Source organism: Acinonyx jubatus, chromosome C2, assembly GCF_027475565.1.
Source record: "Acinonyx jubatus isolate Ajub_Pintada_27869175 chromosome C2, VMU_Ajub_asm_v1.0, whole genome shotgun sequence".
NCBI classification, from domain to species: domain Eukaryota; kingdom Metazoa; phylum Chordata; class Mammalia; order Carnivora; family Felidae; genus Acinonyx; species Acinonyx jubatus.
In genome coordinates, this window is record NC_069384.1 from 135,959,006 (window position 1) to 135,980,224 (window position 21,219).

Genomic DNA, 21,219 nt, shown 5'->3' on the forward strand with positions numbered 1-21,219 from the left:
TCTACCAGCCCCACCCTGTGCAATGGGTTGTCCTTGACCTGCAAGAGGTTCTAGGCCTCCAGGAGATGATGAAACTCTTGGTTAATCAGAATGTAGCCTTAACATTAAGGACATCTCACTCTTCTGGTTACAGAGACCACTTTCTGATTTCCTTCCTGTTTGTCTGGATTTAGATTTACAGCCTTCCTCTGAAAACTTGAGGCTACCCATTCATTTTTGACATATATTCTTAAAATTTTTTTACTTCACAACATGGCTCCAGTGTTTTGAACCTCATTTTAACTTGGATTTAGCTCTTTCTTGCCTTTGCTACCATGATCAATATGTCTTTCCTATTATTGTCCCAATTTCTCTCTTGTTTCCCAAATCTTGTCCTGCCTCTTCTATTGTAGCTGTGAATCGAATCAAATCGAATCGAATCGAATTGAATCGAATCGAATCGAATCCAATCCAATCCAATCCAATCCCACTGTGGCAGATTTCATTTGCAAAAATGGTTCCTGTCTTACACGACCATCTTACATTGTGACTTTGCCATTCTGCTATCATTGGGTGGAATCTAGGCCCTCTTCCGTTGTGTCGGTCTCAACTGATAGAGTGCGGTGGAAGGATATTGTGACGTTAGAGGGTAGGTTATAAAAGAAAATAAAGCTTCAGCTTAGCTGTCATTTTGGGATCCCGCTGTCATGCTGTGAGCAGCCCAGGACACATGAAGAGGCTACCGGTAGTGCCCTTGGCAGATAAGCCCCTGCTGAGGTTCTAGCCAAAAGGCAGCGTCAATAGGCTGATGTGGGAGACATCATTCCACCTCAAGGTGCTACTTGACTGTAACCACACAGAAGAGAGCACCCCCTATTCCTCCACCAAAGCAAAAACTGCCCACTTAATTTCAATATCAGGAGAGATGCTAATAATATAATACGAATAATATTGCTAATAAGATCCTAATACTCACGAGAGAAATGGACAATCAATTCTTTTCTTTTTTCATTACCAAAAAAAATGGCTTGTTTTGCATACATACACAGATAATTGGAGGAAGAAAAAAACATTAAGTAGCTGAATATGTGGAGGTGTCTACACTAGGGATTTGCAAAATATGGCCAGTAGGCCAAATCCAGCCTGCTGCATGTTTTAGTAAATAAAGTTTTATTGGACCACAGCTCAGTCATTTACTTATGGCCGATGTCTGCATTCATGTGACAATGTCAGAGCTGAGTAGTGTGACAGATAGTGCATGGCCCACAAAGACTAAAATATTAATACCTGGCCCCATTACAGGAAAAGTTTGCTGAACCCTGATCTAGACAAATGGCTGACTTTTCTTTTCTCTTATATTCTTTTAAAACTTTTGACAGTGGATATTTCCCATTTTGCAACCTAATATACTTATTTCCTATCCAGTTATGTAAAATTTTATATTAATATACACATTTTCATCAAATGCAAATCCAGATTCTAAGGAGTCATGTATGTGGTTTTCATAATGGTTATGTGAAATCGAGTATGAATTAAAGAACCCAAAAATAAATATGGTCATTGACCAAGCAATGTGATACACTATGGTAAAATGTTTTATTTTTCTTTCTGTAATAAGAAAACAGCTAATAATACTGGCAACTCCTGACTGTTCAGAAGTTTACACGGGGTGGGATTTTGATGAAAACAAAACAAAGGCTTTCTTGGGTGTTTAACCAAAGGTAAATGTTCTTAAAGGCCAACATCTAAACTTAATTAATCTGATGACAAAGTGCCCACAAATTGAATGGGCTTGCTATATGGATTTTAAATGTGTTCTATGTGAAAAAATTACTTTGTCAATCAAGGCCAACATGGCATGATTCCTTCTTTATTCTTTGCATTACAACAAATTACATTTCTGCAGCATACAAGTAAAAAAGAAAAGAAAAGAAAAGAAAAAAGCAAAAAAAAAAAACCAAAAAACAAAACAACTATCTTACTCTCCCTTGTTAATTGCAAGTTTGATGGACGATGTTACCTTTACCTTTTGAATAAAGGGAATAATCGTGGAAAGAAATACTCAGTGGACTTGACAACGAGGACAAGTAAGTTATTCTATCAAGGTTCCAACCATAGCTATTAGTTTAGTGGTTTTTAACACAAAGACACATAATCTGGTTGGAATCTTGGATTACTCTAAAGTAAGAAACTTTTTCACCTACTGTTTCAAAAAAATTTTCAAAATCCATTTACCCTTTAGGGTAATGAGTACTTCTGGGCCCCTTCCTAGAAACAAAAGTTAACAAAGACTAGTACCTAGAAAAAACAAAAAGATGGATAATACATCACTGACATATTTCTCCACAGTATTTGGCAAATGAGAGATCTATGAAATGTTTCTACTAATAGGGAGATAAGTATATTTCTGTCCTATTACTGATACACATAGCTTTCTTCACATCAAATTCTTTAAGTGGGGATGCCAATCTTAGAAATAGCTGTTTATATTTTTAATTTTTCTGTATGAGTATAAAATGCAATGATTTATATGATGACGAATTGAAAATTTAAAAGCTATACAAATAAAAACTACCTTGTTTTTCCTGTTTAGGAAATTGCCAGCTTTATAGGGAAAACGATTTATGACCTTGAATTCTAGATTGCATTACCTTATTTTTAAATATCACTATATAGCTAATCTAAAATGTCTTAGCAGCAAAGGAGGAGGCTTGCATTTATGGGCCCTGAACCAATCCTTTCTGGGTTACTGGATTTTCAATTACCAAAATTATCACACTAACTATCACCTTAGTTTCCTGAAAGAATTAAAGCAGATTTCCAAAGTAGAAATTCTTAGGAGATGATATATGAGATTCTAATTTCTTGCAATGTAGGTAATCTTCTATGTTTATTTGATAGTTTTGTTATATTCATTTAGAAAAATTAACATTTGACTGCAGGAAAAAAAACCCCACTTTTGTTTCTTTTGTAGTTTTGTTCTTGCAGAGAATTCTGTCATTGTGTAGACAGCATTACAAAATTACACAGAAAGACTAAGGCTGGAATGGTTTCACATGCAATTCCTAAAATATCTACTATAAATTTTACATAGAGAGGTCAAAGATGTTACTTTTCAATACACATGGAGCTCTTCTGTCTGGAAAAGTAATAAAAATAACAGTATGGTTTTCATTAACAAAATGTAGACCAACAAAAAGCTTTGGCCCTTAACCTTATCTTCTTTTACCAGCTTCCATGAAGGTGAAAATCACAATAAAGATGTGAAGAGCTTAACTGTGGGCAGATACACACATCAGAATCTTTTAACAGGTCCAAGGTCTGATATGCACAGGCAAATACAGCAGCATCCTTAGGGGTGTGAAGAGTGTTTTTGCAAAATAAGTGGAACTATCCTGGGTGGTCTACAGACGTGGTGATATCAATTAGCAACCCAAACTGGGGCTAGTGCTAACAGGGATTACAGGGTGATTCCATGTTTTGCTGCCTAAGTCAAGACAGCAAGGCAAAATGAGTCAGAACTCAGTTCAAACCCTACCTCTGCTTCTTACAAATTTATTGACTTCAGTCAAGTTCTTCAACTCAGAACACAGTTTCTTTATCTGCCAATTAAGAATGTTTATTTCTAAGAGTTAGGTACTCCCCATAACCTAGCACGAGCCTCTAGCACTAGCCTAACACAAGCCTCTAGCATTGAAGTTCTAAACCAGTTGGGGCCTTTTTTTTGTCTTCTTCACTGAAGTGAGTCCCTAGAGGCTGGGAGTTACATCTAAAGACAGCAAATACTGAGTACATGCTAAATGTTGGTAAAATGAAACATCTCATCAAGGGAGTTATTTTAGGGATTACACACCCTTGCCATTAAGTTTAGCATACACCAGTTAATATTCATCCTTCCATCTCCCTCATATGAAAGGGTCATTCCAGCTGCTCTAGACATTCATGGTACCATTACCTGCTATCTCCTCCTGACAAATCATGGCCTCTCCTGGATTATATTTTGGTTTTGCTTCTTGTTTTCCCAACCAGACTGAAGACACCTTAAGGCAGAACTCCTAATCTGCATCTTAGTTTTCCTTCCTGCCTTATCTTACCCATTGCAAAAATACCTGTAGATGAACGAGTAGATATGACTGAATAGATGGATAAAAGAACAAATAAACAACCTAGAGTTGATAAGTCAGACTCTCAAATATCTGACCATTCAGAGAGGGGTGGGGGAGTTTTTCTTTTCTACAAGGTCTTCTACTTCTTTGGCTGCATGAAAGAGATACATGATTTTTTTTTCTTATTTTACTTAATTCCATTAGAGAGCTAGCAGGAAAACAGAAGGCAGGACAATAAATAAAATAAGGTCCAAGTGGGTCAGCATCATTACTGCTACACATTCTGCATCTTGACCTTCCCCTTGGAGTTTGGCCAGGCACCAACTGTTAGTCTGAGAGTGATTGATTTGAGCAGTCACGTAAGTGTAAAATGTCAAGACTGCCTCTAAACTGAGTCATAACAAAAGCAAACCAAAGTAAGGAAAGTGGCACAGATTCTACCCCACGGAGTTAAATATGCTCTCTGTCCTCAAATTTAACCTGATGTCAGAACTTATAGTTCGTACATAGTCAATCTGATTCAATATAGCTTTTTAAAATGTTCTCAACTCTCATTGGAAAGTGGAGTAGCACAGGAATTTAATGAGGAATCTGACTGCAATTATGATCATTAAAATAGTAACTTAATTTTATGCTGTCTTTGGGAAATGCTCAACCCAAGGGCTGCACATCCAAAGTCTGAGTTACACTGGTTTATATCTTTGATTCGTATTATAAAGTATTTAAATATGATAGATTTCAATTAGTAAAAACTATTGACTGTATGCATTCAAATTCTTACTAAATGGTTTGGAGTGTGTGAACTTTCACTGTTAAAAGAATTCTTAGGATGATCTTCCTGAAAATAAAATTAATACAGCACTATTTATTGGTACTTTTAATGTAGAACCGGTAGGTGCTTGGAAAAGACACATGGTGTAAAGGTGTATGCTCCATCAAGGAAGTGAAAATTTTATGGGGTTGACAAGTAAGAAGATACACAATTTCAATAAGTGCCAGGACAGAGCTTACATAGAAGCCTGGAAATAGGAATCAGCTGGGCAAAGAGTGTGAATTTATTTGTATGAATCCATGCACATATGCATTGGCACACAACTTGTACATCCTCTGTGCACCAGTATGTGATGTATTAGATAGGCTGAAATATAAGAAAGGGTTTTTCTAACGTGTTTTGTTTTGTTTTGTTTTGTTTTGTTCTGTTTTGTTTTGTTTTGTTGAGAGGGGGAGAGAGAGAGAGAGAGAGGAAGAGAGAGCAAGTATGAGGGAGGGGCAGAGAGAGAGGGAGACACAGAATCCAAAGCAGGCTCCAGGGTCTGAGCTCAGCACAGAGCCCAGGTGGGGCTCAAACTCAAGAACCAAGGGATCATGACCTGAGCCGAAGTAGGATGCCCAACTGACTGAGCCACCCAGGTGCCCTTTTTATTTTTTAAAGTTTATTTATTTTTGAGAGTGAAAGCACGAGTTGGGAGGGGCAGAGAGAGAGAGAAAGGGAATCCCAAGCAGGCTTTTCACTGTCAGCAGAAGCTTGAACCCACAAACGATGAGATTGTGACCTGAGCTGAAGCTGGACGCTTAACTGACTGAGCCACCCAGGCGCCCCTAGAAAAGATTTTTCTAAGAAAAAGAACGTATAGCTCTTGCTTCCCACCCTCAAGTGATTTTGTTGGGTTGGAATTAAGGACAGATATGGAGGACTGGCAGAATAGTAGTTCTGGAGCTAAATCCCTGTGATTCAAGGGCTAGATCACAAACAACTTTTGCTGCCATGTTTGAGTTTGGAATTCGTAGAACATAAATAAAAGTATAATTCTTAATTTAAATATCTATTTCAGTTTGGGTTTTACTAAGAATTCAGTAGAGGGGCGCCTGGGTGGCTCAGTCAGTTGGGCATCCTACTTCGGCTCAGGTCATGATCCCTTGGTTCTATAATCACTCGGTTGAGCGTCCGACTCTTGGTTTTGGCTCAGGACATGGTGTCACAGTTCGTGAGTTCAAGCCCCATGTCTGGCTCTGTGCTGGCAGCTTGGGATTCTTTCTCTCCTTCTCTCTTTGCCCCTCCTCCACTCACACTCACTCTTTCTCTCCCTCTCAAGATAGATGAATATTAAAAAAAAAAAAAAAAGAATGCAGTAGAAGCTTTATGTCTCCTGACTGGAAGTAATGTGCTGTCGAAATGTTTTGTTCCACATTTCCTATCACTATTAGATAGCAAACTCCTCACTTTTCCAATTTAGAGACAAAGTTCTGTAATGGCCCACATGCTTTTACAGGTGCTTACTTCACATTCTGTCATATTTGATCATTGTTCAACAACGATTTTTGTTATAGTTGTTATTCAACTTTAAGAATTATTATCTTGCCGTTGAAATAGTTTATCATCATACAAGCATGCGTCTACTCAATTCCTAAGAATGACATAAAAGTAGAGGGAAAGAATCCCTCCATGAATTAAAACAAAACACATACAAACAAACAGAGACACAGATGTTTCCAGAACTGTGGCATCTGTAGGCAAAGCCACCGGGAGCTTTAATTTAATTTTTAAAATTCACCAGATGTCTGGTATTTCATAGATACTGGGTAGGTGTTTAGCTTACCAATTATTTTAAGATTTGATATTTCTGGTAAGAAAGACACATATACAGACTGTGTACACATACACACAACATGCATGCGCACACACACACACACACACAAGTTAGCGAACCAGTTGCTTTAGATTCTAACATAAAATTATATACTAGCTTGTCAAGTTACTATTAATTCCCTTCTTATCTTGCACACCATACACCTGCACCTGAACAAAGCTGGATGATGGGTCCTTTAGAAAGTTTAGGCCTCTAACTGCTTCACTCATTCATTATGTTGAGGAAGACAACATGTCCTTGTCCAGATGAATAATTCATTGTGAAATTCTTCTGTGATTCAAGGAGCAGTTTTACGTAGTATATCTAAGATAAGACCTTTATCAGCCTAATAGAACCAGCAAAATACAATTCATCTTGATTTCCTCATGCACAAGAAGAGCGGGATAGAATAGTCTGTGTTATTTCCACGTCATCTCTAATATATAATTTGCCATCACTGGTTCACATACAAAGATCCTGGAACCACAATATTCAAATAAGGGTTAAATTTTTCTTCCCTCCTGAATTTCCCCTCTCTTTTTCAATCCCTCTAGAGATCTGCTGCTAGCATACTCTGTTGGCACTTATCACCCATCTTGAGAAGGGAATACTTGATAAAGTCTCTTTTTTGGCCTATCTGAAGCATGTCATGAACCAGTGCTAAGAAAAGAAAAAGCAATTTAAGCATAAATGTTCTCACAATGGTGCTTCAACTTCTGCCCCAAGAGGCATACAATGGCATCCTTTATCATAGTAGTGATTGTCCCAGGGAGGTTTTGTTTGGAAGAATGGGTCAGAAAAGAAAGACCCCAGGAACTAGCACAATTTCCACAAAGCCAAGAGAGGCCATCTGTACAGTACTACATCAGATCTTCAAGTGCTGACAGTGATGTGTCCCTTTTCAAATGGCTTTGTATTACTTCTTAAATTTCAACAGACCTATAGATTCACAAGCCACAAAAATGTTTGTTTCTCTTCTTGAAGTAATGTGCAATGTTGATTATGAAACCTGGTGTAGTGGGGAAATTTCAGGGACAGGCATTAAAGACAGAATCTTGCATATACATAAGTGTGTGCTTGATACATTTTTATATAATACATACTATACTATATCTTATATACAAATATATAATACAAAATCAAAGATATATAGCTTTCTGATACCAAACTCAGCTTGTATTTTGTTATCATTTCCAACATTTGGGACATTTGTTTGAAGACTATGTCAAGAAAAAAACTTTTACCATCTTCCTTACGAAAACAGAACAAAGCTAATTCCCACTTGTCCTCCATGAAAACCCACGTATCTATTTTCTAAATGACATTGGAATTAGTGTCGCCTTACAAACTATCCATCCACCACCTCTGTTTCTAGTTTACCATTCTCATGATTTGGCTTCTACCTAAATAGAAGGGGGAAAAAAAATGTTTGTGCTTGGCTTTGCCTGGCACCGGTCCTATTGTAAACAGCTGACTCCAGAGGATAATTCTTAGGAATGAACCCGGAAAGGGAAAAACCCAGATTCTGTGACCTTATAACTGACTGACTTTCCCAAAGGGGCTTTGTTTCCCAACGTATTTGCTTTCAATCACTGGCCATCATTTTACATCAAATATCTTTTTTTATCATTAGAAAAGTCTCTATTATTCCAAGTGCCTGACCAAACAATGTGAATTCTAATAAACACTTAGAGTCAATTATTAACCCACAGCAAATAAATATTCTTTTGCATTCCTAGAGCTTCTCAACAATAGATTCAAGAATATTTTACTCTCAGCACCTTTGAATCAGATGAATACAATCTTCTTGGATTATAATTTTAAATTTAAAATAGAAAAAGATGGGAAAAATGGATACAAAGAAGACTAAATCATAAAGGTGAATAGTGCAAATTTAAATAACATAGTGGCTTTATCTAATGAATATATTTGCAGTTCACTGAGACTTGATAAAGAATTATGTACTAGAACCAGAAAGAAATGTTCTCATACCTTACTGGTTAGATGACTAAGGTAAATCTATATACTCAATATACAAGCTAATTAACTCAAAGACAGTCACCAAGGGGGCATTATAAATGTCAAGTTTTCTTTACCTGTGCAACTAGAGAATCTCAAAACAAATAAACAGACTTCAGTCGTTTGACTTGATGACCTTTATGAAAACTCTGAAATTTGATGAGCAATATCTCAGAATTCTTTAGATTAACAAGAACTATTGTTCTTTCATGGAACTATCTATGCATAAACAGCAAAATCTAAAGCTTTGCTATGCTCCCCCATTCTAGATCAAAAACACAAAACTGATTAATTCAAGTTTTAAAACCACTTATTTATTATATTTTACATAAGCAGTACTCTGTAAAAAAATAATCAGACTAATCAAGTATACACTGTCAATGAACATGTCATGTAGCAATAAGAAAAGGCAAAGACATAAGAAATAATATTTTAAGAAGAATATGATAGAGCAGTTAGCTATGAATTCTTATGGGATTTGAGATGCAGAGAGAAAAGTGATATACTTTTAAGAGAGAAATGTAGAAGAACAGTAAGAAATGAAGACAGAAAAACAAGGTGTGTTTCTAATGGAGAATATTCCAGGCGAGCAACAGAAGAGAAGTTTGGAGAGGTAGGTTGTGGTCAAACTACAGAGGACCAAGCAGCTCAGCAAGTAGGTACATTGAAAGTTCCTGAATGGGTAGGTCCTATGATCTCCCTGTATAGTATAAATGGACTGGAGAGTGAAGGATATGGTTGTCAAGGGACAAGAATGGAGAGAGCTGGACTTGCATGGAGGCTAGGACAATTGTATGGGCAAGGCAGAGACATACAAAGCCAGGTTAAAGGTAGTAACCAAGAGGGAAAGGATAAAGGATGTTTTCTGGGGATGGGAGGAGAGTGGATTCCAACAAGTGAATAGATGTGTGAACTGAGATAAAGGAAAGTGGCATAGACAACTAGGAAGTTTCAACTCTGTGAACTGCAGGACCAAAAATGAAACTAGGAAATACAGGATGGAGAGAAAATTGGAGAAGGTGGTCAAGGTTAGGCCTATTTTTTTTTTTTTTTTTTGGACCTGTGAAACACGGATGCTGACAAGCCACCAAGTGAGTGACTAACCAGCCATGGAAAGTCAGGTCAAGCTTCAGGCTAGAAATGTGGAATGCTGAGATATGTAGGCACAAGTCATAGTTGAAGCCATGGAGGAATGCTGTGTTACTGCTCACCAATATCTGCTTCCCCTCCCCGGAGGAGATGATTCTTCCTTGCCCATGATAATCAAGCTTGACCATGGGACTTGACAAAGTCAAGTGAGAAGAATATTATATGTCACTTCCATTAAGAAACTTTAAGACCTACTGATTCACAATCTTCTTTTTCCCCCTGGTCCAGAATTGGGAATGTCCAGCTAGTGACTGCTTCATTAGCCTAGCCTGGAGTTAAATTAACATGGAAAAAACCCACAGCTAATATGTACTATGAGTGAGAAATAACTAGTTGTTGGAAAAGCCACTAGGATTCAGAGGTTGTTTATTATTGCAGTGTAAACTAGCCTAACTTAACTCATAGACCAAGGAGATGAATAAGATTACCCAAAAAGGAAAACTAAAGAAAGTTCAGAAGCTGACCAAGCCTGGGACTTAACTCTACGATTTTGAATTTGGTATTTGATAGGGGTAAAAATGAGTTACATTTGCTAAGTTACTTTGAGAATATTTAATTTTTGTCATTACCTTTTCTGTATAAAAAAATCATTTAAAAAACTTGCTGGATCAGACAAAATCATCTAGCCATATTTGGAAATGTTTGCTGTTTGAATTATTCTGTAATGATTAGTAACCATTCTTACATACCAACAATTTTGAGTGTTAAATATATTTTTTTAAATATTATTTTTATTTGTAAATTTTTCTTTGTGTAAATTCACTAACCTAGCACTCAGATAATGAGAAATAAAATTATGCTTTAATGTTAGGGAGTCTCATCTTGCCTAGAGGTAGGGGGAATAGGCTTTCTGTGAGCAGTTGGTGGTTGATCACTGAATATTATCTTTTGCTCACCATGCCAGCATGCAGACTGGCATAAGCAATGACAAAAAAATATCCCAAAATTATAGTTAGTGAATAAGAGCTTACCCTGCAGGGCATTTAGACATATTTGTTATCCCAAGGCAGCAATTAAAACCCACAATATATGATTTAGGAATTTAACAGAAACTGTCTGTCAAAATTACTTTTATCAAGTAGGTTTTCAATGAAACTTTATTATGACTAATCTATTTCTTACATTTTTTGAGAATCTCAGGAAACCCTCCAAATTAATGTTCTAATTCAAGTCCACACCACTTCTCGTCCTTTTCTCTGCTGTTGTCCACCCTTCTTTAAGGTTCTTATCTGTCAAACCATTGTATCCTTAGCATGTTTAAAGGCAATTAGTTTTTTTATATGTTTGAATTATTTTCATTAAGAATGATTTGGTAAAATTAGTAAAATGTGATTTAATGCATCTATATCTTTTATGTATGTATAAATCCACAAATCACAAAACAGCTTACATATTAAGCAGTAGGGTTAAAATTTATTATTGAAAAATATACGATCCTTGATTCTAGAGTCTTATTTCTCTCTCCTTCTGCCCCCAAAGTGTTCAACCATTCTAGGAAACTAGCTCAGAGACCCATATCGTTTTCAAGGTTGTACTTCTTCCTAATCAATATGAAGAAGCAGACAGTAATAAAAAGGACTCACAGTAGTTTTAAGAAAACTCCAATTTGTCAGCGTAGGTACCTCTAATTTATTTTGGAATACAAATGGTAAGAAGGAGACATGTCTCTGAAGGCAAGGGAAATAAAAGCAAAAATGAACTATTGGGACATTGAGATAAAAAGCTTCTGCACAATGAAGGAAATAATCAGCAAAACTAAAAGGCAACCAACGGAATGGGAGAAGATATTTACAAATGACATATCGGATAAAGGGTTAGTCTCCAAAATCTATAAAGAACTGACCAAATTCAATGCCTGAAAAACAAACAATTCAGTGAAAAAATGGGCAAAAGACACGAATAGACACTTTTCCAAAGAAGACATCCAGATGGGCAACAGACACATGAAAAGAGGCTCAACACTGCTCATCATCAGGGAAATACAAATCAAAACCACACTGAAATACCGCCTCATACCAGTCAGAGTGGCCCGAATTAACAACTCAGGCAACAACAGATGTTGGTGAGGATGTGGAGAAAGGGTTGCACTGTTGGTGGGAATGCAAACCGGTGTGGCCACTCTGGAAAACAGTGTGGAGTTTCCTCAAACATTTTAAAATAGAATTACGCTAAGACTCAGCAATAGCACTACTAGGAATTTATCCAAAGGATACAGGAGTGCTGATTTATAGGGGTACATGTACCACTGTTATAGCAGCGCTATCAACAATAGCCAAATTATGGCAAGAGCCCAAATGTTCATGAACTGATAAATGGATAAAGAAGATGTGGTGTACACACCCCCACCCACACACACACATACACACACACTGGAATACCACTCGGCAATGAAAAAGAATGAAATCTGGCCATTAACAACAATGTGCATTGAGGAGGGCACCTGTTGGGATGAGCACTGGGTGCTGAATGGAAACCAATTTGACAATAAATTTCATATTAAAAAAATAAAAATAAAAAACCAATGTGGATGGAACTGGAGGGTATTACGCTAAGTGAAGTAAGTCAGTCAGAAAAGGAAGGATATCATACGTTTTCATTCATATGTGGAATTTGAGAAACTTAACAGAAGACCATACGGGAAGGGAAGGGGAAATAAGTTACAAGCAGAGAGGGAGGCAAACCATAATAGACTCTTAAATACAACAGAGAACAAACCAAGGGTTGATGAGGGTGGGGGACGGGCATTGAGGAGGGCACTTGTTGGGATAAGCACTGGGTGTTGTATGTAAGTTGTGAATCAGGGGAATCTACTCCCAAAGCCAAGATGTTAGCTAACTTGACAATAAATTATTAAAAAAAAACAGACCCCACCCTAAAAAACAAAACAAAACCAAAAACAAAAAACAAAAAAATAAATGGGTAAGAAGGGTGATGAAAAGACAGGAGCTTTCTTGGGCTATTTTTCATGGATAGTTTTGTGGAAATGCCAATTTACAGATAGAATTCAGCTTAAAACATCGGGCAAGTGTTAGTCTTTCAACTATATGACCTTTCTTTCTGGGCAAAGGTCCCCCTGTATTAGGAAAGCAATGCACTGCTTTTTAATTTGAGAGAGAGAGAGAGCAGGGGAAAGAGGCAGAGGGGGGAGAGAGAGAGAGAGAGAAACAGAGAGGGAGAATCTTAAACAGGCTCCATACTCGGTGTAGAGCTGGACAAAGGGCTTGATCCCACAAGCCTGGGATCATGACCTGAGCCAAAATCAAGAGTTAGACACTCAACCGACTGAGCCACCCAGAAGCAATATACTTCTGATGCTCATAGCTTTCTTCCTTTGGCTTTAGGATATCTGTACTAATTTACAGACTTTGCTATCCTTTCTGTCCTTGAAGAATTTTCTCTAGCTTCAGCTTGAAAGGGTACTTCACCATTTCAACACCATTCCAGTCATTAGGTAAATGCTGGCATCTCCACTGAGAATTTGTTTGTTTCATGTGGGTTCTCTCCCACAGCCCAATCCAAAACTTGTTTCCATTTAACTTGTGAAAGGACAGAGTCTTGATGACTCCCATCCTTTCCATTTTAGTTTCTAAGGTTGAGTGATGGAGGTATGTATTCGTAACTCATCTATGTAACAGAGAAAACACACACAGGAGTCTTTCCTAAACCAAGTTAGCAACTTTCCCCTCCATGTACGTATATACTTTTAAATGATGAGAATCCTCAGCTTAACAGGATTTTTTGCCTTTTAAAAAGGATTCAAGGTAACCCAAATAGCCTTTATTGATAAAAATACTTAAGAATAGAAAAGTTTGGGGATAAGCACAAACTGTACATCAAATCCCGTATCTTATATCATGCTAATTTCTTTGTTCTTACTACCCACTATCTTTCTGCAAAAAAAAAATTCTTTATGGCAAACATGGCTTTAGGGATCCTAATTTGTGCCTGAATATCTGGGAGCAGAAATTACACTCATCTGCTACATTACTGCTCATTCTCCTACAGCCCCCAAAATAAAGCAGTGAAATTTCAGTTAATAGAGAAAAGATTAATGCTTTCTCGATAAGGTTTTACATCTAAATTAATAAGATGGCATAATCCAGCTCTTGCTCTGGATACCAAAGAAATCGAACATGACAAGCACTTCTTTTTCCCTTTAGTATGTTGTAACACAAAACTGGATGAATCAGAGAACCAAAGGAGTGAGGGAAAAATGCAGCCACTCAATAGACATTGTACTCAGTAGCTGCACCATGCTAGGGTACAAAGATGAGAGGTGCACTCAGCCTCAGAGAGTACTCAGGGTTCTCAGGCAGTAGGGGACATAATGTATCTACCCATAACACTCGGGTAAAGGACATGAAATATGTCATGGGAACTCGTACTGAACATTATCCCTTATAAATTCACATAGGAGTAAGCATCTCTCCAGATCCTTTGAGGAATATATAGGTGTCTAATGTGCAATGCATATAACAAAGTTGCTTTATGCTGTTCCATATTTTCGCTGCATCATTTTACATTTTCATCCTTTATGGCTGGAAGATTCTCTTCTGTTAAGATACTACTATTGACGATGATACAAATGCTTCCTAACCGTTGTCATTTGTAGGGCTTAGAAAACAACTGACGTGTACCACCCACTGTGATCTAGAAAAGGATTTATTAAACATGCAGCCATGAGTCACACAGGACTTCTTTTTCTGTAAATATTGAGGACCAATAGTCTTATATTTAAAAATGCCAGCCTAGAGAAACCCCACTGGCTTCCCCTGCCATGAATTAACTGCTTATTTGCAGGAGCTGTCCCAAGAGGACATTCAGAGGCCATTATTTCACTGTGAAGACTCTGTTAAAAAGAATAATTGGGAGGCGCCTGGGTGGCTCAGTCGGTCCAGCGTCCGACTTTGGCTCAGGTCATGATCTCATGGTCCGTGAGTTCGAGCCCCGTGTCGGGCTCTGTGCTGACAGCTCAGAGCCTGGAGCCTGTTTCAGATTCTGTGTCTCCCTCTCTCTCTGACCCTCCCCTGTTCATGCTCTGTCTCTCTCTATCTCAAAAATAAATAAACATTAAAAAAAAGAATAATTGGTATCAATAACACTTACCTGTGTATGCAGAGGGAAGGTTACCCAGCCATAACAAGCCCAGATTCACACAGCCACTACTTAAAACAATGCAATGTTTGGGATTTATGAGAATAAGTCCTGTCAGTAATAATGCCCTTGTCTGAAGGGGCCTTCTCGATTCATCTGGCATATGCTGCAGTGTATTCACAGTTAAATGGAATCTGCCATGCAGTTACAGGCTAAGGGGCGGCATACAAGATGTCAATGATACACACTGAAAGGGTTTACTTCTCAAATACGTGGCTTCAGATGCCTTTATGCTCTCGTGTTCCTCCAGAACAGCCACAGGACGGTTTCAAATGCAAAATCTGCAACATAACTAGTGATTATCTTAATCAGTTGCTGAAGGTATTGGGAAAATGAGGGGGACACAATTACCATTACACAGAAAGATGGATCAAGCATGAATTGATGAGGCAGGAACATAAGGAAACAGACATGGGTCTAGACAAGGGAAGGAACCCCCAAACCACGATGATGACAACAACAACAAAGATCATCGCTTAACCTGTTTTGTCAGAGCTGGTATTGATGGTATTGGTAGTGATGGAGGTGAAGGTAGTCTTTGCGCTGTCCTTGGCAGTTACAGATTTCTGCTTATTTTTCATGGCTTCCAGTGCTTTGAGCTTCTTGGCATGTTTCGTGCCTTTGTAGTGGGCCGCAGCCTGGCTCTACAAAGGAGAACAAAATGAACCGTGCAATCAGGCTCATTTCTAAACTGGCATTCTCTGTATTACTGCAAATACAGACTCCCTTTCAATAATAGGTACCATTCAAGCTAATTCTGGCAGTGGCCAAACAGTAGGGTTCTATTTAGAATGATGCTAGAAAGCAATGGGATTCAAGTTCTAAAACCTCTGGACAGAAGTAAGAGATATTCCATTGTTTCTCTTGAGAGAAATGTAGCTGAACACTAACACATCAACAACATTTTCTTTGTGGAGTGGGGAAAAAAAATTTGTACCCATATTCCTCTGGCTCTGCCACAGAGGATGCTGGGCTCCCAAAGATTAACAAGGGCCCCAGAAAAGAGTAGCTCTCATCTTCTTGGCTCAGGAAATGTGTTTTCCCTCTCTACAATGTGTCTTATTAATACAATCCCCAACAGGTGTCTACAAGGAAAAGTTCACACATAACAAGGGAAGTGGGCACCCTGGAGACTGAAATTGAAGTTCGACAGTTCAAAAGCAAATGTACTGCCTAAGTCCAAATGAAGTACACACAAGCTGGGCAATTTTCCGATTCTTTCTTTCTCCTTGCTTCCTACAGAGGTAGTCTGAGAAACTCAAGGGACTGGCATTCCTTAAACACATGGATCTTTCATGCCCTGGTCCATGGTCAGGAGGCTCCAATGTGCTTTGACTACTTAATGGAGCCACAACAATTCTTTTACCTGTGCCTTCTGAGATTTTTTTTTCTTAAACAGTAATATACATTTTCCAAAGTTTATATTTTCTTAACATGATTTTGTTGTTGTTCCTGAAGAGACACAATAATTGAGATAGAAAATCATCTTAAAGAATCCTATATTTATTAATGCTTATTGGAAAACAAGGAGTCTTTGCTGCTGGGGGTGGGAGGGGACTGGGCAGAGAGATTCTTAGATCAGAAAGTTTCCCAGATCAAAACCCTTAAAAAGACACCTCACAAAGAAGAAATCTCAGTGGAGGACTATGTCTGTCAGACTACCCATTGCTTCCCGTGACTTATTTAAATCCATGTTCCACTCCATGTTCTGGCTCCATTTTGCCAGAAAAAATAATAACCACACTGTCCTCTTTGTCACAGCAATTGTGGTAAGTAGGGTTGTAGTATAATGTCTTTTTGTAAATAGTTAAAGAAATAATCCACACCTTCATTTGCATCATTCTGACAAATATTCTCAAAGGACTAGGTACCCTTATTGAAAGAACACTGGACAAGGAAATCATATATTAGAAACAGTTTGAACAGAGAGGACACTCATGCATCAGTTACGAGTTTTCCAACAACACATAACATCAAAAGACATAGTGCGAGCCAAAATGTGAAGTTAAGACTTGCTATAGTTAATTGAAGAACCAATGATAGGTTGGATTGGGCTGATTCTACATTAAGAATGCCACTTTGATGAACAGAGTTGTGTCCTTTTTTTTCCTGCCTAGTTCTCCTTCTTAACAAATCGATTCCTTTGGTCCTATCTTTTGAGGGCAATATGCATTTTTAATAAAATCCACAATATAGACGGTCCTCTTCTCTAGACAGCTGGCTACACACTTTCTCTTAAAGCAAAGTTCCTCTCTTCTCTCTGTCCGCATTCTTATTCCTGACATAGAAGTGAATGTTTTATATGTAATACATATTAAAAGACAGGGTTTATATTAACAGTGCTATCTCCATTTATACCTCATATATATATATATATATATATATATATATATATATATATATATATATATATTTTTTTTAAGGTTCCTTGCAAATCTGCATTCTCAGTAGTATTTCAAATCAGGCAAGACTCTGTTTTAACACACCATAGGACCAGGTGAATGTCACTATTGTGGATATTAAGAAACTTACTCCAAAGGAACCCCTGCAAGTGAAGAGAGTATTTACACCTCCCCAAAATACTCTCTCCACAGGCACAGCTAAGCCAATGCTTCCATCCAGTGAAATGGCTCAGGGAGTCATAGAGAGAAGGGGATGACAGAATAAACAAGAGTTGGTGGGCTCCCTCCCAAGTGAGACACCTGATCTATTAAAAACATAATAAAAATGTATACTCACTTGTTAATTGAGTAATAGTCCCAGAGCATCTTGATAATAATTATTTCAATTAAAAATTATCTGATTAAAAAAAAAGGTAACTAAGCCTTCCCCAAATTTGAAAATAAAAAAAAAGAAGATCCAAAGTGCTATGGAGAGATCAGGACATAGAGAATTTAGGGGGAATGGTAAAGTATAGAGGGGTTGGTAACACTGGAGGCGTCAATGTGATTATGACAGTGCAGGGCATATGTGGTGGGGAGGAGCTGGGCATACAAGTTGGAAACCAAATGTAGACAGATAACCCTTTCTGGATATTTTACATTAGACCTTTATTTAATGTTCGTAGGATTTATTGGACTGCTCTTGGTTTACACCGGTATAAATTTTCTAGTCTCTGCATGTTGACCCCATAAATCTTGATCCATCTTGATAGAGGTGTGTGGTATAAAGGTGTGTTCCTTGTGCAAAGGAAGTATATCCAGCGAGCTCCCTGTATTCCTTTCAGCCACTTGCTGGACTGAATCAATTATTCAGCCCCATCTAATATTTCTGTGACTGCAGACAAAGCTGTAGCCTAAGAGGGAGTCCTGCTGGGAGATTTTTTGAAAGCAGCAGTTGGTCAGAGATGTTTCTTTGGGCCTCAGCTGCTTTTCCTTTGGGCAGAGAGGCACTGGATGTACCATACCACCTCATATTCCCTCGGGGCTGTTTCCTATTATTAGCCTCTGAATCAAGTCATTCCCAGAAACCTGGGGACCATCGGACACAAGCAACCCATTATTTTTCACAGGAATGATTCCAAGGTTAAATAAGTGGACTACTTCATTATGGCACACTTCAGCATTCTGTATTTTGAGACTGAAACAGAATCAGATGATCATAGTACACAAAGAAGTTAGCAGAACAATAGAAACTGGGCTTTGACAACTTCCTTTTAAATAATGAGTGTAATATAGGGTGTTGTATAATAAACGTCACTCTACCACCCTTGAAATAGCACATGACAGCATGAAATCTAACAAGTGTCATCCCAGAGGCAAGTGCTGACATTAAAGATATGCACACACATTCCTGCAGAATAGAATGATGCCACTTTAAATGTCATCACCACATCCTAGTCATCAGTAGCCAGTCATACTTTCTCATCTTCAAATTTTATCTTCAGCATTTCAAAATGGCTTCAAGTTTAAATGTAACTGAAGTCCCAAAGTAGACAAAAATAACTGTTAAATGGCCACAATTGGGAGAGAAGTCTCATTCTTTTGAAACGCACACACACACACACACATGCACACACGCACACACACATACACCCACACATTTATTTTACTCATGTAAGTAAGAGACTTCTTGATAAACCCCTATTCTCTTATGAAACTCACAGAATAATATTGTGTGAATATTCATATACATCTATCATCTTATCTCATTAGCATCAATACCTTGTACACTTTTATTCTATGTCTCCTTAATACAAGGTATCTTAATATGATTTTTAAAAACTAAGTTTATTATTAGCACAAACATGTAGCTCCTACAACCAATATTAATTTTCATAAACACATATGATTTCAAAAGGAACATGGTAGTCTTTGTTAGTTTTTAATATGTACTTTTGCCACATATTAAACTGTATGAAAATTAAATGAATGTTATCATGTTAAAATGCAACATCAGAAAAGTAAAGTGGAGTTAATTGAGAAGTTGTGATCCATTTTGGGGCAGGGGGTAGAGATAATACCTGAGCCAGATAAATTTTTCTTTCTTTCTTTCTTTCTTTCTTTCTTTCTTTCTTTCTTTCTTTCTTTCTTTCTTTCTTTCTTTCTTTTCTTTCTTTCCTTCCTTCTTTTTTTCCTTCTTTCTTTTTCTTTCTTTCCTTCCTTCCTTCCTTCCTCTCTCTCTTTCCTTTTTTTTTTATAATAAGTTACCTCATGTTTTTAATTTTGGCTTAGATTATTGTTTTGAAGATAAAAAAAAATAAAATGACAAAACATGATATAGTATCCTAAATTCTAAAACACTTACTTTAGATTTACATTTTAAGAATTATTTTAAAAAATTACTTCAGGAAAGTTTAATGTTTTGGTTTATCTACGTGCAGTTGTTTCTATGTTGTGTACATTCACTCAAGTTTAATACCAAAACAGTGTGTACAAGCTCAGCCCTATGGGTTAGGGCCAGTGCGCATTTTAAATTGGTCAGCAGTACATGGGGTGCCTGGGTGGCCCAGTCAATTGAGCATCTGACTTCGGCTCAGGTTATGATCCCACAGTTAGTGAGTTCTAGCCCCATGTCAGGTTCTGTGCTGACAGCTCAGAGCCTGAAGCCTGCTTCAGATTCTGTGTCTCCCCATCTCTGCCTCTCCCCCTGCTCATTCTCTCTCTCTCAAAAAATGAATAAATGTTAAAAGATTTTTAAAAAAATTGGTCAGCGGCTTATTAAACATTTTGAATATCACTTTTGTATATACCAGCAGCAGATTTCTATTCTATTCTATTGTATTCTGTCTTAATTATTATATCTTAATTCTTTCATTATCAACTCTCAGCTTCATTTAACGTTGATAGAAATAAAGACATAGTTCTCAGAGAGCTGTCCCCAGACCAGTAGCCATAGAAGCAGCTGGGTTACTAGAGACGCAGATTCTCAATCTCCATCCCAGACCTACTGAGTTAGAAATGATGGGGCTGGGGCTCAACAATCCGAGTTCTAAAACCTACTCAGAAGCTTACAATGCATATCAAAGTTTCAGAACCACTCATCTTAAATACTAGAGCGTTTTCTTCAAAGATGGGCCCTTCTTTAGTAAATAGCCAAAGTCTAGGTTTTTTTAAGATTAATATTTAATCATTTGAAAATTTAACATTTACTAAATATGAACAATGGGTATCACCCGAGAAAAACCAAGACATAACAAGAAATAAAAAATAACTCCTATACACAGGCACTTGGGGGAACTTCTATGAAAGAGGGATAGATACAAAAGAGCAAATCAACCTTGGTGACTTCCATACAATTCTAAAGTCTCAAAGAAGTGCTTCCCAAGTCCTTGCGTTTTCTCTTTGCAATTTTGACCTCTGTTCTTCTAATTTTTGTTGCAGCCTGGCCCTCTGTCCCCATTAGTTTTACCTTTATGATGAATGCTTTGCTATGATTCATTTGGGGGGGGTGGGGCATCCCCAACTCTATGAAAAAAATAAATAAAATCAAGCACAACATTTAAAACATTACTATAACAAGTATATGGCCCACTGTTTTATTTGCAACAAACTGACTTAGTGTTAGACATGTCTAGCTTCTTTTATCATGTACTCACGGCTCTTTTACTGAGGGAATCTTCTAGCCGGGAGACACATAAAGACCACTCTGGTAAGCTGGGAGAATGCCTTCTCTGCTACTCCACTTAACAAAACATTTGAAGAAGGAACTGAAAGAGTAGTGCTTTGTTTTACGTTTGCCCTCCT

General features: G+C 37.6%; 1 protein-coding gene across 5 annotated transcripts in view; it reads right to left on the reverse strand.

The window, feature by feature from the left end:
* ZNF385D (zinc finger protein 385D) overlaps window positions 1–21,219 on the reverse strand; it is an 886,977-nt gene that overhangs the window by 68,962 nt on the left and 796,796 nt on the right. For all 5 annotated transcript variants that reach the window (XM_053221511.1, XM_053221512.1, XM_027061946.2 and 2 more), the window contains one exon: window positions 15,516–15,678. In XM_053221511.1, coding sequence (XP_053077486.1) covers window positions 15,516–15,678 — 163 coding nt within the window. The remainder of the gene's footprint in view (window positions 1–15,515; window positions 15,679–21,219) is intronic.